The sequence below is a fragment of the Acromyrmex echinatior genome, chromosome 4 (assembly GCF_024713525.1).
Source record: "Acromyrmex echinatior isolate Ae372 chromosome 4, ASM2471352v2, whole genome shotgun sequence".
Taxonomy (NCBI): domain Eukaryota; kingdom Metazoa; phylum Arthropoda; class Insecta; order Hymenoptera; family Formicidae; genus Acromyrmex; species Acromyrmex echinatior.
The window spans coordinates 2,680,072-2,698,503 of NC_141855.1; the positions used below are offsets into that span (position 1 = coordinate 2,680,072).

The 18,432-nt window shown below is 31.6% G+C and overlaps 2 protein-coding genes and 1 long non-coding RNA gene across 4 annotated transcripts in view; 2 read left to right on the top strand and 1 right to left on the bottom strand.

Annotated features, from left to right (window-relative positions):
• LOC105147606 (photoreceptor-specific nuclear receptor) overlaps positions 1 to 7,535 on the bottom strand; it is a 33,453-nt gene extending 25,918 nt beyond the window's left edge. The window contains exons 1-2 of one of the 2 annotated variants that reach the window (XM_087405132.1): positions 6,915 to 7,535; positions 6,349 to 6,502 (exon numbers count right to left, since the gene is read on the bottom strand). In XM_087405132.1, the coding sequence (XP_087261258.1) occupies positions 6,349 to 6,463 (115 nt within the window). In that variant the 5' untranslated portion in view covers positions 6,464 to 6,502; positions 6,915 to 7,535. The remainder of the gene's footprint in view (positions 1 to 6,348; positions 6,503 to 6,914) is intronic. The other variant, XM_087405131.1, reaches the window with a different exon arrangement.
• Positions 7,536 to 8,764: 1,229 nt separating this feature from the next.
• Positions 8,765 to 13,162, top strand: LOC105147429 (uncharacterized). The gene is made up of 3 exons (XR_015544786.1): positions 8,765 to 9,149; positions 11,623 to 11,710; positions 11,779 to 13,162. It is a non-coding gene; the product is annotated as an uncharacterized LOC105147429 (long non-coding RNA).
• Positions 13,163 to 14,860: 1,698 nt separating this feature from the next.
• On the top strand, positions 14,861 to 17,927 carry LOC105147605 (adenylate kinase isoenzyme 1). The gene is made up of 2 exons (XM_011058750.2): positions 14,861 to 16,314; positions 16,831 to 17,927. Exons 1-2 carry the CDS (start codon positions 16,179 to 16,181, stop codon positions 17,376 to 17,378), a joined length of 684 nt encoding a protein of 227 aa, XP_011057052.1. The 5' UTR covers positions 14,861 to 16,178; the 3' UTR covers positions 17,379 to 17,927.
• The last annotated feature ends 505 nt before the right edge of the window (positions 17,928 to 18,432 follow it).

Sequence of the window (18,432 nt, forward strand, 5' to 3'; positions counted from 1 at the left end):
ATCGATATTTTCAATACTTAAACAAAAGTATATGAAAAAGTCTTTTTCATTTTTTACTGATTGAAGACATGCAAATTAGAAAAGTATTACTTTTTTGTTAAATATATACAATATAAATTTGTTTTTATGTGACAGTACATTAATTTCTTATTACTTATAAGTTACAATCTGTCTAAATTAACGAGTTTGAATCAAAAGGATATTGAACTCAAAGAACATGTTAATTATACAAATTATAACTGTAAACGATCTGTATCGATAATAAAAGGATTCAATAGTAGAGTAGAGAATTATAAGTTAATGTATATTGTCTCTATATAGGCGTCGAAATTTTTTAAAAAGGAACTTCCAAGAAGAAAAATTATATCGAGATAATTCGCAATTGGTAAATTATTGTTGCATTCTTCAATATTAACACTCACGAATTTATAGTCTTATAGCAGATTTAATACAATTGCAGAGACCGCAATTCAACGATAGTGTCTTCGAATTTTCTCGGGAAAACGTGTAATCGCCAAAAAGTAATGAAAGAATTATTGTAATTCAACACCCACTTCATATTTCCTCATTTTAGATCGAAACATCGAATAATTTCGTACTTTTATTAAATGCATTTGTGGAAATATTTGCACGCAAATTACAAATATAAAATAAAATTGGAATTGTTAATAATATTAGTTTGATCCTTGCGCAATTTAATTGAAAATATCGTTCGATTGTTAAATTACCTCGCGCTTACCTGTGATTATAACTTTAATTACAGTTTTAATTATAACGAGCTCCAATTTAGCTGAATTACTTATGGCATTTACATATTTCTATTAATTTAATTCATTACATTTTCAATGAGACAAAAAGGCAACAGTTTTTAACAGTTTTTAACATTATAATTTTTTACAATTTTGTGCATAATATAAAAATTAGTTTCATTTATTATATATTAAATAATTATTTTATTTTGAACGAAAATCAATATAATTCTTTGTATATTGCCATATCGCGACTAAGCAGTTATAGATATCTGACTGTGGCAATTCATTATCTTTTTCGATCGCAGAACCGCTTCTTGGCAATACGATGAAAGGCTCGAGATTTATGATCAAAATATCATTTTTCCACAATCAGTTCGGCGTTTTCATTTCGAGCAGTCGACCGTTACTTTCGGCTTAATCCCAGAAATCCCTTTCGCAGTTTCGGGCGACCAACCCTAGCCAGGGCAGGTCGTAAAATCCCCGCCACATCCTTGATTGATTTCGAAGAACAAGGGTCGGCAAATATCCGATCGTACATCAAATAATTGTGCATACCATCTAACGTTTACTGAAAAAAAATGTTCTACTAACAAACGGCGAAATTCTCTTCACATTTCTTCTAAGCGAAAAATCTTACACGAAGCATATGTTTGTATCTATAATATGTATTCATCTACAAAAAAATGGAGTTATGACCAAAAGTAAATTTCTTTATAGGAAATTCCATTATAATGAAGACTTGAATAGTCTTTTAAAATAAAAGGTTACGCTAAGAGATAAGTACGTGGCCTCGCCATGAGATGGACGCGCTATTTGTAAGAAAGAAACATTAAGGAGTTATATAAAAAGACGTATGAAAATCGAATTGGAGTCTTCTGCATTAACAAAAAATATTTTGTTCTTTTGATATCCTCTTAATGTTAGAGATTTTTCCTGATGGACGGCCTCAAAAAGGTAGAAGATATCATATAACTATGAAATGTTGGGTAAATTAGATTTAAGGTTTCTTTTAATGCTAGAAGTTACCTTGGCATCATCTTGTCAATTCATATGATAAATCTTAAACGAATTTTATTTGACCTCGCGGAATTAACAAGGCTGAAACAAGTTTTCGATCGACTTTGCGGAACGGTTGACAAATATGATTCCGGTGAAATCTCGTGCCTTATTGAAGACACCGGCGGCGGCGTGATTAATAAAATCGAGGCGTGTCGCATCGTGTCGGCTGGCTTGGTTCATAGTCTCACAATCCGCGGATTCGACTTCGATTCGAGAAGTGAATCTGCTTCTCATATACACGGTTTTCCGCATTAAAAATTAGTTTTGTGTCTTCATTAAGGGGCAACATTACCATCTGATGTCGATAATCTGCTTAAGTAGGAATGATTAAGACTAAGCAAAGGCTTAAAACCGATTTCGAGATGAGTTTCATCTTGAAACGATACGAATCTAAGAATTGATGTGAGTTTAAACTGATTGTGAGTATTTGCTAAGTGTGGCTTCTGTCACCGAGGAGGCATAACACTGGATCATTTAATCCTTCTTATCATCAATTCAACTATCTCGTCGTATTCTTTGCTATACATTTTCAAGGATTGTAAAAAGTTTTTGTCAAAAGTAACTTTAATTGAAACGAACTTGCTATTCGATGAATAAAAATAGAGTAAAATGTAATCGCTCTGTTAGAAAATGATATTTAATTGTGATATAACAATCTAAGTATATTTATGCTAAGTGAAAATGTTTGAAAAATATGTTTGATGCAGTTACATAAATATTCCAGATTGATATTCGTTTATATTATAAAAATATGTATATTTATGGAGGAAAAGTTATGATAGGTTCCGAAAATTTTGATTGAAGTAATTCTGCAGGTTGATGACGCGTGTTGCCCTACGTCGCGTGTTACAGAGGAATCGGTCCCTTCATTCATTTGATATAAATATTTATATTCAAGCGCTCTTACTTCCTGAGCTTTTTCCAAACTCATTTCCCGATGTAAATATTGTTTGCCTTCGCAATCCATCGGTAAGCCTTCGGGGACGCAAAGGAAGAACAAAGATTTCCGTAGGGTGCCTGTGAAGCTATCAAATATAGTAACTTTGCGGTCAAAGAAAAAGAGATATTCTACCTTTTCCAAAATTTCTCATCTTCTCAACATCTCGAAAATCCAAACCTTATCAATATTTTCGAACACGTTTAGTACTCAAACAATCTGACTGTTGAAACGTTGCTGATCATTATCAAATCACGTCAGGCGATCGATGTTAATCTTATTGTAATTTAACTCACGTGACTTTGTATAAGCGTACGAGCTTTTCGAACTCGTTAACATACCCTCTAATCCTGTCGATTACTAGAATATATTCTAAAGTGCTGATTCAATCTTTGGATAAAGGATTTGTTCGATGATAAGATCCTTTTTTGGTAAATAAGATGTTGAGATACGATCGATTTATGATGACTTTCTTTTTATTCATAAATCGGTGACAATCGATCATCGATTATTATTTAGGTTGCGAATTATATAACTACAGTATTATAAACAATTGTAAAATCGTTATATTTCATTTTCAAATTAGTTTCATATATAGTATGTATATATATTTTAAAAGTACATACATATATCTAAGAACGCGCATACATACACATACACGCGATTGCAAATTATGGCATTAAGCTAATCAAATCTCGTTCCAGTGCAATCTGTCGATCGTGCGGGGTTAACTGAAAGGAGAAAAATGATGGCCCAATATAAAATACACACCTACTATAAGCCACCCGCGCCGAGAGTAACGCACGCGAAAGCAGGGGCATCAAATTTCATTAGCATATCAATGCTGGTGGATGGCAAGGCGCCACCTGCGCCCTCGTATTATAGGATCATCGAGAAAAGCTAGAGGGAGTGATTGTGAATGGGGCCAGGGATTGCACCAGTTAGACAGATAAAAAAAATTTGTTCCTCGTTTTCGATACATTTTTGCTAATTTCGACAATACATCGCGAATGCAACAGTAGTATCATCTCTTACGCTTTTACTATTTTTACTAAAAGAAACATGTTACTTATAAATGTTATTACATAATTATTCTTAAAAAATACAAATAAAAAAACAGCTATCTTGCAAAAGTGTACGTATACACTCATTTTTTAAAAGCCAGAAAGAAAGAACAAATCTTTCATTTGTTATTAAAGATAACAAAGTAGTGTTACTGGGAAATGATAATATTTAACGTTGGCAAATGTAATATTAGTACTACTATTTACCGAGTATTTAATAAATAAATACAAGCTAATACTACAATTATATAGATAGAGGAACATAATAGATGCGTTCAGCAGAACGCAACTGTTGCGCAACTGATAAGTTGCAACATTAAGTATTCTATTAAATGCCCTTATGATATTAGCTACTGCATGCGTGAGTATATAAAAGAATCTAATTTTTATATGCAGAAAATATTTTTTACTTTTACATAAAATATATTTAAGCTATTATTTATACACATTTTTAATCTTCCATTGACAATGATAGACAGTAGGGACTTTTCATGTGCATTAAAAATGTCTGTACTAAATTGTTAATTACATTGTCACATATATATATTGTACTTCCAAGAAAGAATAATACATTGGAGACAGTCATTTTGGTCAATGCATTCTGATTGAGATTCAGCGTAAGTGTTACGCTGAGTTTTAATTTGCTGGAAATCATGGCAATTGCTGAGTAAAAAAAAAAATATGTTGAAATGTTGAATGCGTTTAAGACTGTTCAGCAGACAATCATAAAATGATTGCAAGCTGTTGCATTTTACCCGATGTGCTAATTATATAAAAATACAATTATATAAAACAACAGATGCAGAATACACGCATTACATGTATATATAATAGATAAAAATTAATTATACTTTAAATAAAGTTTATCTAGATTTTACTTCAGATTAGATAAGATTTTTAATGTCAGAGATAAAAAACTAGAATTGTAATAAAATGATATGTATTATATACGTATATATACATGTATATGCGTTTTGAATCATTGACAATCTGTACACTGTAAAAAATAGCGGTGTGAACTTAACACCATGTAATGTCTATATAATTTTCGTATTGGTGTTAAATTTACACCAACATAGTGTGGATTTAACACCATGGATGTAAAATCTATGGATATTAAATCTACACACCCATGGTGTCAAATCCACGCCATGTTGATATTAATTTAACACCAACATGTTGAGAATTATATAGACATATTCAGGGAAATCGAGACTGACATTTTCTAGAATGTAATAAATTGGAAAATATCATAATTATTGAAGAAAAAATTAATGAAAAGATTAATGAAATGGGCAAAGAGTCATTCCTAATCATTCCTCTAAGAAACGACGGATTGCGAAGCAATGGATAGAATGCACACAGATTCACCCCCGCAATGGACTTTTATACGAGTTACAGTTGTGGAGTGGGATATAAATGGAAAAAGAGGGTAACACGTAGGCAACGCCATTATACCATTAGAATAATCAAATCTCGGATGACCTGACGCGAGCGGAAGGAAAAGAATCGCGCTTTGAAGCAAGTTTACGCATTACATTACGCAATATTACGTATTACATTATGCCGTAAAAGAAATGTTGCGATAATATTAAGAAAATTAGACCATGAAATATATATCTAAACATCTTTAATCATTCATAGCAAAAATTGCAATATGCACATATATATATATTTATCATTGCTTCTTTTCCGACTAACAAATCTTTTTCATTTAATTTTTAAATCATGACTTAATAAATCAATATTATTATTTTGTTATCATTTATTGATAATTATCTTTATTTTTAGTTTCCGTGTGTTAAAAGTGTTGAGATGCGTTACGATGTATTATAACACATACATCTACGTATTCCTATCAAATACACGCTTTCTTTTTAACCCTTTTGACATGCATGATAACGCTTCGTATATCATAGCTCACCATATCTATCATCGAGGTTAAATAAATAAACGCAACAAAATAATAATATGAATAATTTACAATAAAGAGCTAAATATTATAAATTAATAAATTAATAAATTAATAAATTCAATTAATCTTCACAAAATTTTTATTATACTTAAATATTATGTTTATATTATCTATATATTGGTAGTTAAAATTGTAAGAGTTTTTATATCTGTACATATTGCATATGAAAATATGTATGCTAACGCGTGTTTGACATACGCTATAAATAAATTTTAAATTATAATAAATTATTCAATATTAATAATTCATTAAAAATTAAATAAATAAATCATTATCCTTCCTTAAAGACATTATCCAATTAATGCCTTTTTTCTGTTCATTTATATTATCCATGTACATACGTATACTTACTAATTATTGACAAATATAAATAAATATAAATAAAGTACGAAAATGTGTGCATGGAAAGTATAAATCAATGTACCGTCCAGAGGTTAAAACATTATAAATCTGAGTTAATTTGACTTTTCTGCATAATACGAAAGCTTTAAAAATTTATTAAATGTTCATACGTATCTTGTTATATCTTCAACATTTAAATATACTTTTGTGTTATCTCACCGTGTCTAGCACTCAGTGGACTGGCGGGACTCCGTGGATGTTCCGAAGTCGTTTCATTCTGTGTTTGCTGATGTTGATGATCTTCAGTCGCCGTGACTGTCGCTGCCCCGTTCATAGTGCCTCCTCAAGCATTCGTTATCAGATGTCAAACGCGCTAAAATCGTTATACAACTCCTTTATACCGTGACTTAACGATTTTAATATAAAATATAAAACATATAAACGCCGTTAAACATGTTTTTCTTGCAACCTAGCGAAACTAACTTGTTTTAATGAAATATCTGTAAAATTAGTTTATGATTTTAACTCATTTCGAAAATTAAATTTAAGCAATTTTAATGAACAAAATATTGCAATAAATTTGACGTATTTATTCTTATAATTTAGGAAATCTTATTTCTAAGAATTTTTTTAACTGATATTAATACTCTGAAGTTAAAAAAGGATGATTTCAAATATTTTTTTCTAAAAATTCTTTTCTAAAGTAAATATCAATTAAATAGTAATTCTTTCTAGTCTTCTTTAGTAATGTAGCCATCTTATTATAATATAGTTTTTATTTCTACCAAAAAGTTTTTCGTTCTTCTTAGTGATGAGAACTTGATCCAGATTTTATTAAAAATCGTGATTTCAAAGTAAATTAATATGCTCATGACCATTTAAAGATTATGCAGACTCACGGGCAGAGCAATTTAAGATTCAAAATCTACACTGTAAAACGTAGATCACTTCTTTTAATCACTGATTTTCACCCTCTTTATTCTATCACCAACTTCTTTAACCGCCCGACTCGATTCAATCTATGGTCCAGTTCTCCGATCCAATAATCACCGGTATCAACGAATGGAACACTTTGGCAATTCCAAAAAAGTCGAAAATTACGAGGCTCGTTTCAGACCGGCACGATTACGTTGAACGTGAGGTGAGAAAAGATATTTTGATACCGCGATTAGGATCGAGCCGGGGGTAAACGTTTACGCGCTATTGCGATCGACGTTCCGCTTCGAGATTGACGCGTAAGCGGAACGATCCTTCGTTGATGTTAGATTGGCGTATGACGTTTGCGGCATCCCTATCCGGGATCTGTCGGGCGAGTTGCTGTTGCCCGTGGATGACGTTGGCGTCGTCGCCACCGCCGCCACCGCCGCCGCCGTCGACGTCGTCGTGGCGCTTGCCGTGCCGTCGGAGGCAGCGGGCGAGCAGTGCCCGACGCCGATTGGTCCGCCGGCACTTTTGAAGGCGGGATCAGGAGGCAATGCCGGAAAAACGACAAAAACGAGGAGCGGGAGGATTTAACCTATAAGCCTCCACGTTTGACGCGTGCCTCGCCACGACGCCCGTCGTCGGGCTGAAGCGCCTGCGCCGACCCCTTCGATCCTCTCTGATGACGCCTGGTCTCTCCCACCCCCGACGACCCGGACTAAACTACCCCCTACCGAAGCGAGACGTTGTCACGGGAAACGACGCCTACCTGAGCGACGGTGCAATTGTTGATCGTTGGCTACACGACGGCAAAGCTGTCTTTGCTGAGTCGCTTTGGTACCGGATAGTCTGGATAAAAAATGACGATGAACTGAATGCCAACCTAGACATTTTCGATCTGTCGTAGATTAATTTTAGTAAGCAAGAAACATATTTTAAAACATTTTAGTAACATTGCAACTATATACGTATCATAACGTTCAGCTCATCGTCATTTTTTATTCAGACTATCCGGTACCAAAGCGATTACGTTGCTAAGATCAAATTTCGAAAGATGATAAAATGATTAACAAGCGAACATTTGTAAACGGAACTTAATAATAACAATTAAATAAGTTTTTCTATTTTATAATTTAGATTAAACAAACTTTTGAGAAACGTTCACTTGATCAATTCTTATATAATAATTTGTGATATAAGAGTCTTATTAAATAGCTTAGATATGGAAAGTTACGTGTCAAAATTAGCGAGATTATTAAATAAAATGCAGAATCTCAATTTACACACTACATTTAACAATAAATTATATAAATAATAAATTATTATGTAAACAATAAATTATATTTACCAACATTATATTATTTATCAAATTTGAGTTTTTCTAAACAAATATTTCAAACAATTTTAAAAAAAATTGGACTAATACGGAATCTTTTTTGTCGTTTTCATTGAAGAGACAGCATTCAAAAGGAGATGCTAACGGAGTAATTAATTGAACGATCGAACTTTCGACTCCTGAAGTATTCTCCCGGACAAATCGAGCGAGATTCAGGAGAGTGGGTGCGAGCAATTGGTAACGGCCGAAGCCACGCGACGCTGAGCATCGTTGTGATGGCGATGGCAGCGGTGGTTGTGGTGGGTGAAAGCTCGACGCCGTCTAGAGGTTGCTGGGTCGCCGCCATGCTGGATTCCTGCCGTCGCGCGAACCCCTAGTTGCTTTCTGGTAATCGTTGCCAGGGATGCTACAACCCCTCCAGATGAAAGTTGCCACGCCCGGATCGTGGATGGACCAATGACGCCGGGACGTCGCGACGACGGCATCTACCAATAGGATTACCCTCTGATACGCTCTTTCGCTTGTCGGCGACTGCTGCATGCCCTTCCCCTGCAATTCCTTTCGTGAAGCTGGATGCTTTTCAATTTCGGACCCACGGCCTCATAAACGCAGCCAACCCCATCCACTCTCACGCTGAAAGATAGATTGGGATAGAGAAGGGATTGCGAACACAGAGTAGTCAAGTTATTTGGCGTCAGCGTGTCGGTATGCACGCAACAATTGTAATCTGCGTGGAATATCGGGAATTGTGAAGCGGAATAATGTATGTGTGTGCGCGCGCGCGCGCGATTATGCGAATGCATATATGTGACGAGGATAATTCGACACACGCACACACACGCGCACACGCACGCACGCACGCACGCACGCACGCACGCACGCACGCACGCACACAAAACAGGACGTTCCAGAATATTTAAAACTATTTTTTGTATAGAGCAGAGATTAAACTGAGTCGAATGATCCTTTATTTCGCAATTTTCGCAATAGGTAACGAGAGATTAATTTCTAAACAAAAATTGCTAAAGAAGATCATACTACTAAATGCACATTCACCTGTCGTAATAGAAACGCATGGAGTTATTTATTATAAGTAATAAGCGGCAATTATAGTTACGCGCAGGAAAAAAATAACACGTTGAGCGATCGTATCTCGCTGCTTACATTTGGCGATGGGCTGGGCGAATCATTAGAAATTAATATCGTTAACTGTTACAAAAATTGTAAAATAGTACAAGACTTTTTGATTAAATTTAGTTCGCTCTATTTGCACACCAAATATAGCACTATATATTTTAGAATACTCTGTATATATGTACGTCTGAAAAAGTAAAAATAGTATATTGACAGTGATCAATTATATTTGAGTAATGTAAAACGTTTATATTATATAAAACTGCTTATTTGTAATAAAATTATACTGAAAATTATATTCCGATTTTTTATAATGCAACTTTATTATATAAAGTAAATTATAAACTAAAAAATAAAATCATTACAAACAAATATGATACAAATTGAGATTTAATTTGATCCTAAATTTACGATGATTCTAATTTTTAATTTTTCATCAATTTCTATTTAATTTTTGGATAAAAATTTAATATATATAACAGATATATTAACAGATATAATTAATATATATAATTAATTGTCAGAAATAATATATGCAAATTTATATATTATTATATTTTTACTTTCACGACTATTTTCCTATTTTATAACTTCTTCTTCATTTCTTTTTCTATTTGTTATGATAATCGTGTAAATAATATACAATAAAGTTGACGTTAAGTTATAATCTATACTAATATCAAGTCCATCATTTGTCGTGTAAAGTATTATTTCTATCTTAATGCTTACATAAATTTAACATAATAGAGTTACATAATTTCTGTAAATTTTTACTACATATTGAGATTGAGATGCGTAATTATAGATATTATACAATATATATTCTTATCGAAAGATTAAGATTTTCGAGGTATATAACAATTACTACCAATTTCTTAAAAACCGAGTATTTGCGAGACATCTATCAAACCCTTGCTCGCCTCGTTTAATGCCACGCTAGAAAGTAGAACGAGCAGCGGAGAGGAAGTTACTCTTCCTCCCTCGATGAATACCTCAAAGGGGATGTTCCGATCGGTGCGCACATCTCAAGCATCACCCCGCAAATTTATACGCCTCTGCTTTCTTAGCGCGTCTTTTGTGCAATGTTCCTTAGACGAGCGTTATTTTCATGCATGTGTGATAAAGGTATATATGTACTTTATGTGACTTCTCGGAAAAAATTTTTTTTAGCACAACGACGTACGTAATACTAGATTGTGTGTTGCGTTAAGATATACTTGATAAAAAATATTATGACCTTCGATATAATAATGATATTTAACGGCGGGATTTGTTGTATAAAGAACATACTAAAAAAAGCTGTATGTAATAGAAAGGAAAAAGAATATATTTTTAGAAATTTTTCTTAAGATAAAATTTCCACAACATTATATTTTAATGTTTTAATTGTTAAATTAAAATAGATATCCTGTTCATAAAAGTAATAAAATATTTTGTTATACAAGTTATACAGGTACAAGTTTTTTGTTATACAAGTTATTTCGATTTAAAGGTTAGCGGAAATTATTACTTTTTCACTTTCGGTACTGCGATGTGGCCAATTTCCGACTCTTACATTGATCAGATGACAACATGTTAAGGATGATGGAATGCACAATGACAATTTTGGGAAATTCGTTAACAAAGTCCGTTTTTAACTTGATAATTAAATATTTTAATTAATGTACTTTCGTTTGACTTTTATAAACACAAAGTGTTTTTGCATTAATATATGAGTCGTATTTAAGAAAAGATCTTCGCATTTGCTCAGGTCGGGGCACATAGTGATAATTCCATTATCGTTAAAATTAGAAGCTGCAAGACATCATCAACCATTTTGCTTAAATGTCATAGATATTACAATAACGCCCACATTATTATAATACTAAAAAAATATATATTTAATAAACGAACAGAATTGAAAATTTCAAAAATGCATTGTTTATTAGAATTAAAAAACATGCTTATTTCTTGAAATAAACAAGTTTTGAATTAGTTGAAAGATTGGCATGAAAAAGATGCACATACACAAATTTATATGAAAGGAATGATTTATTTAAAACATATATTCAAAAATTGGCAAATAAAAGGAATCTCCAATGATCTTGACAAATGTTTTCCAGGTCATGATCTTGAACAACATTCAAGAGGTTTTATCGAATAACTCTACTGTAGGCGGTACTGTAACTTTCAAGCTTCACAACTCGATAAGTAATTAATGAAAATAAAATTTATTGTAATATTTTAAAAAATTCTTGACGTCAGCTATTATATTCCAGAATAAAAAACACAATATCCTATTTAAAAAATTGATGTGACTTGTTCTTGGCGACCCAAAGTCAAACGGATGTGATCAGTTAATAAAGTTTTTTAAACCTTACAACTTTTGTCTGAATCATTCTTCTCAAAAATGCTTTCTTTTCGAAATATTTTTTGAGACGTCTGAAAATCCTAAAGTTATATTACAAGACGCTCTTCTGTCAGAAAAACATCTTAAAATCTGTTTTATGACATCTTTAGGATGTCCCAAAGATGTCCATGTCTCTAAAATTATATTTAGACGTTTTAAATCATAAGTCTTTTAGATGTCTTTTAGATGTCTTTCAGACGTTTTATTTGTGCCATCTTTTAGACGTCTAAAATGACGTCTTTAAGACGTCATGATGTTCTCTGGGAAATAATTTATTAGACGTACTATTTTAAGTTATATGGCCGTGTTGATGTCTACACTACCAATATTGAAAATCTATAATTATATGTAACATTAATTATATTTTCGAAAATCTATAGTTTACGTTACGTATATTACCATTTTCAGTATTGACATACAACAAACACGGCCATTGTTTATTTAAATTTTTTATATAGCACACATACATTTGACATATCAATGGCTGCATTCAGAAGAACATTTTATTTTGCAACTATTGGAAGTTTTCTTTGCGCTGATCGGATCATACTTTTAGATCTGTGGGAAAAGCGGGGGACGAGGGGGGGAGAGAGGTCTCATCTCATATCACAAAATGGTCACAAAACTGTTGTGTTCTACTAAACGTAGTCAATGTATACATTTTATAAATAGATATATAACAAGGTATAAAAAATAATATATATAACGGGATCGATTTTTAAATCGCATTTTACAACAGGTATATTGTTTACATTTTTCAGAATCATTAGAATTATCTTGATATCTGTCATTTCGTTATGTTTATAACTTTCACAAGTTCCTGTATCTTATCTTTTAATTCTACACAAACTGTTTTCGCATCTACCTTTTTCTACGTTTGCTCAATAAAACTTTGCAAGATCTTTAATATTGATTTATAATGAATTTTCTCCAATAGTGGTAAACTTTTAATGAGACATTATATACCTTTAAGAAAGATAAAATAGGATTATTCTCTTCCGATAAATTATATGTTATTAAGGGAATCCTAAAATCTGTTTTACCGGTTACTTTTTAAATAACTATTTTTCTAATTGCCTTTGCAGATTAAAAAATTCTTTTCCACAATTAAAGTATAAACAATAATGTAGTCCAAATCGGTTGACTTTATGCCAATAATGGAAAAAAATTAGAAAATTATAGTTTTGTTACCGGCTTCCGATACATCGCCTCATAACATTTGTTTTATATACAAATTCTATATTTTGTACGAATAAAACAATGTTAGTTTGAACTAGAGATTGCATGAACAAACAATTGAATTTTTAGAATTAGATTTAGACAAACTGTTGTAAACAAAAACTTGGAAAATTAATAATTTTTTAAAAGGACTTTTTTTGTTATAAAATTTAATTAGTAATTTGAGTTAGATTTTTATTTTAAAAGCTGAAAATTGAATATATAAAGTCAACCTGCCATATATGTAATTCGAACATGTCACTCAATTAAAAAATCTTGAGACAAGATCACTTAATTTAACTAGTATTCAATTAGATCCAGGGGATCCAGGGGATATGGCGATCGTTCTGATATGGTGATCAAAAGTCTTAAACATCGTTTGCAAAATTCAGAGCTGACCATCACCAGTTTGCTGAGCGCGAATCTACAGTTTGTATGTTATATTCGTCGTTTTAAGCTCAATTTCACAACTCGTGGTTAACTCTTAAGGTTCAACTTGTTTCTCATCTTTTTCCAATTCTAAAATTGGAAAGAGACAATAAATAAGTTGAATCTCGGTTAATCAGTGTGGAACTGGATCTTATCGAGATATTGGCACACATATTAATGGACTGTGAATAATTACATATATATAATTTTGATATTTACATATATATAATTTTACCTATTTAAATTAACTAAATATGCCTCTTGCATATCTAATAAAAAGATAAGTAAAAAGATAAATAAAAATTTCCTCTTTCACTGCAGTGAAAAAATTTTCCATTTCAGGAGCTTTCTCCAACTTCACACATGTCTTCCACAGGTTATGTTCACTTTCTTCTTGAAAATGAAATAAAATTTGTAGATAGAAATAATATTTATAATAAATCTATATCTATGAAAAATAGCCAACTAAACTAATTAGTCAATTAATTTTGATTGTATTTATGCATAAATTTATGCACGGCCGCAATCAAACCTAATGATTCGATCAAACTAGTATGTTACACATTTATTAATAATTTTGCTATATTGACTCATTTTTCATAAATTTAATTTATTTTGAAATTTGAGGTTACGTTGAAAAAATAACAAAATTAATATATAGATACATATCTTAATATTGTTAGATAAATATTGTCATAAAAATAAAAACATTTAATCAATATAATTATTTATACAATTATAAGTGAGATATAAAAAAGATACCCGAAAAAAATGTTTCATACATAATTATATATAATTACACAAAATTATATAAAATTATATATATATATATATATATATATATATATATATATATATATATATGTTCATTATATAACATTTTTTCTCGGATAATTTCAGTGCTAATAAATAATTTAACTCTTTTAAGATTATGAAGTTATCATGACCATGAAGAATGTGTAATTAAAAGGGTTAAATTATTTAACACTGAAAATATGTAAATTAATTTGCTACGTTGTGTCAATCAATTAGAAAGCATCCATTGTGTTCTGTATAAGATACTTATTGGAAGTTTGGAACACGGTTTAGTTTCATAGTGTAACACCAGAATGCATTGTAGTCTTCCATTCTTATTCTTATGATTATATTTAGCGTATCAATAATAGAAATTTATGATTTTAATTTAGATTTAAGTTAATAAATCTTTCAGAATTGACGGTTTTATTACAAAATAAGTACGCCTATCAGATAACTATAGAATTTCAGTAATGACAGTAAATTTTAGTAGATTTTTATAGTATTGAGCAGTTATTACATTTATCGTACGACAAAGCATTTTAAGCCCTTGATTGGCTGTAAGACAGAAGAAGTTGATGGATCTCTTTATCCAATCAATAAACTTAAAAACTTTATTATACAACAAATATAATACCAATCTAATCCCACCAGAGAAAAACCTAAGAGCGGTCACCTTTTTCCGTTTGACGCTTGCTTTTTTTGGCTAAACTGTTATATCAGTTCATCTTTCTTCCTCTTCTTTCTTCCTGAAGAACTGGTGCAAAAGTTCAGAGTTTAGTCAAAAAGAACAGGCCTTTTGAAGCTTCCATACACTAGCGACACCAACATCAATTTTATAGAATGATGCGATCTACGTATTATTACCGACACTGCTGAAAAAATTGATGTGGTGCAAGTCTTAGGGTCTCTTTCTTTCCTGCAGCCAATCAACGTGTTTAAAAAGTTTATCGACCGACACATGTAATATTTTACAAAAGTAAATATTACAAAAAGTATTAAAAAAAAACATGTTTGTTATAGTATTTTAAAAAGCTCTCAAGATAAGTTACAAGGGTATAAAAAGGGGGTTTTTATTTTTTTTAATTGACCTCGACGACGTCATCAAAGTGATAAGACTACAGTAAATAGAATTTTAAATCCTAAAATTATTATCTGAACATATTTTTTATTGGATTTTATTCTATGAAAATAAAAAGAGTGTACGAGTAGTCGAAGACATCCTGTATGTTACCATGATGTAAGAATAAAAGGAAACACTTTTTGGCTGCTTTCGGGGAAACGCTATTAGCACTATTTGTGTCATTCTATCTTCATCGTTCATTAGACGTAAAATAATAGTGACAGATAGTGTATACAAATGGCGCTGATAGCGCGCTCCTCGAATAACTCTCTTATATTCTAATTCGTCGTCTACAATACACGTAGTAAGAAGTAAGAATAAGAAATTGATCGATTATTCTACTCACATTCGACTGTGATTGGTTAATTTCTTACTCTTACTGTCTCATCCACAGCTACTGCCATTGTAGACCGCACATTACATTATGTATATAATGTTTAATTTAAAGCTTCAACTTCAAGGACCTTAGTATGTCATATAAGAAATGCGTTCGGGGAAACGCTATTAGTGCTATTTGTGTCATTTTACTCTCGTTTTACATCTGGTAAACGATGAAGACAGGATGAAATAAATAGCGTCTTTCCAAACGTACCAAAAAATTTTTATTTATATAACTTTGCTTTAAAAAATATCAAACAAAGTTACTTTTAATAATTACTTTTAAAATATTTTAAAACAATAAATAATATTTGTAGAAGATAAAGATGGGCCTAAACTGCGTGCGACCTGTTGATCCTTTATGTGCTATGATACCAAGAAACATTAGTCTCGATGCTACACCAATTAAAGAATCAGGATTGCCAATTATCTTTCTGATTGGAGGTCCGGGAGCAGGAAAGTGTCCGTTGAATTTTTATTTGTAATTTTACATATGAATAAAACACACTTTCAAATAGTCAAACCAATAAAGTCAATATTTTTTGTATTTGCAAATTCTTTTCACTAATGAAAATATTACTAAATAATCTCGAAGAGATTTGGAAAATATATTAGCATTTTTTGACAAATAGAACATAAGTAAACATGATTTATTAGGTTTGTCCGTTTTGCTTGCACTTTTGCATCCAACACTTTGGTTTCTTTCTTTTCAATATCTATATGTATATTTATCTCACTTTAATTGCAAAAATGTTTATAGATTTTAAACACCAACAAATAAACTATATTCTTATTATTTGTTAACATTAAACAAGAACATTAAAATGATTCACTGTATTCACTATATCCTTGCTTGAAAATGCCTTATGTGTAAAATATAAGTTAAACACAATATTGTTATTACATTTGAAGATAATAACATGGAACTAGTTTTAACTTTTTTAAAATAGGAATAATTTTGATCTTTTCTTTCTACAGCGACACAATGTACACGGATAGCACAACATTACGGTTTTTGCGCCATTATAAGTAGACAATTGTTGCGCACTGAAGTAGCTACCGGTTCACAAAGAGGCGTTATCTTGGCATATTTGATGTCGGAAGGTAAATTAATTCCCTCGGATGTCATGGTAGAATTAATCAAGGCGAAGATGCTCAGCAGCTTACATGATACACGAGGTTTCCTACTGAGCGGGTTTCCTAGGGAGAAGACACAGTGTCAGCATTTCGATAAACAAATTCGAACACCAGATCTTGTCCTGTATTTATACGTCAGAGACTCACTACTACTAGACAGAATCCTAGCCAAGACAATCACCGCCACTGAGAGGCCACAACGCAGTATCGAAGAAAATTGGCAACGAATTAAGGAACAGAGACGACTGATGAAGCCTATCTTTAGATATTACAAAAAACAACTAGTGATTATCGATGGCGAAAATGATGAGACAGAAGTTTTTGAAGACATTTGCAAAGCGATTGATAAAGTCATGAATTTTCCAAATAGGTCTAATAAAAGCGGTTAATTAGAATTATGTGTTCGTTTACATAATAATTGTGCTGAACTAATGCTAATTAATGCATCGATTATTATGCAAATTTATAAATTGATTAATAGAGTTTTAAATTGCACAATGGAAATAAACTGTACCTTGTTTTGTGCCAAAAATATTTAAAAAAAAACTATGCTATATATTAAAACAATTATTATATATACGCGTATATAGGTATTATAATTAATATTCTAACAAATATTACAACAAAAATAATAGAATATTAAAAAGAAGAAATACTGTTTTCTTAATTATTTCTTTACGTAATTAGTCAATAACAAATAATATTAAAAAATTGATTTATAGATAAAATACAATTGAGCCACTTGAATCCTTAAAAAATATTTTTATTAGTATATGTATTTCAATCGAAAAGGAATTTCAATTCGCATCTGCAAAATCGTTCCTTTTCTATGATTAAAATACACATACTAATCCCAGCAAACACAGATATAAATGACATAAGCTGCATAATCATAGTCATATAAGGCTGCTGAATTATAATGAGCGTCTTATATAAATTGAGTTGACGTTTTTATGTTGGATATACATTGGTCGAGCGACTTTATGTTATGGTTATGCAGCACACTTTATCCTAGAAATATTCTTGCGAACGTTCTCAGAACATTGAGACATCTTCAGAGGCGTGCTCAGTTTCGCGGGTGTTTTCCGGGTGTCATCCTTGTTTAACTTTCAATAAACAAGGATAGAGTGATACCTGGGTGATACTCTGGTAGAACATAGGCCAACCTGTTCGATTTTTAGAATTTTCCTTGGACATCTGTGTTATATGAGAAGATTCCACGTTTATTTATGGGTTGAAATTCTTATTTTTTATTCCTTGTTCCCTATTTCTTTCATTATACGCAGCCTCTGAGTACTCCTTCCTTGCGCACCCTACACTCTGTGATGTCCCTTCCTCCATGCCGCGAGATTCTTCCGCATCTCATCCTCTTCAGAATCCCATGGGTTAGAATCAATTTAGCTTACCTATCATCCGACAAATGCCAAACTCCAGAAATGCATG

Coding starts and splice junctions, on each gene's coding strand:
- LOC105147605 (XM_011058750.2), top strand. CDS start 16,179: ATGGGCCTAAACTGCGTGCGACCTGTTGATCCTTTATGTGCTATGATA. Junction 16,315..16,830: donor AGGTCCGGGAGCAGGAAAGT/GTCCGTTGAATT, acceptor TTCTTTCTACAG/CGACACAATGTACACGGATA.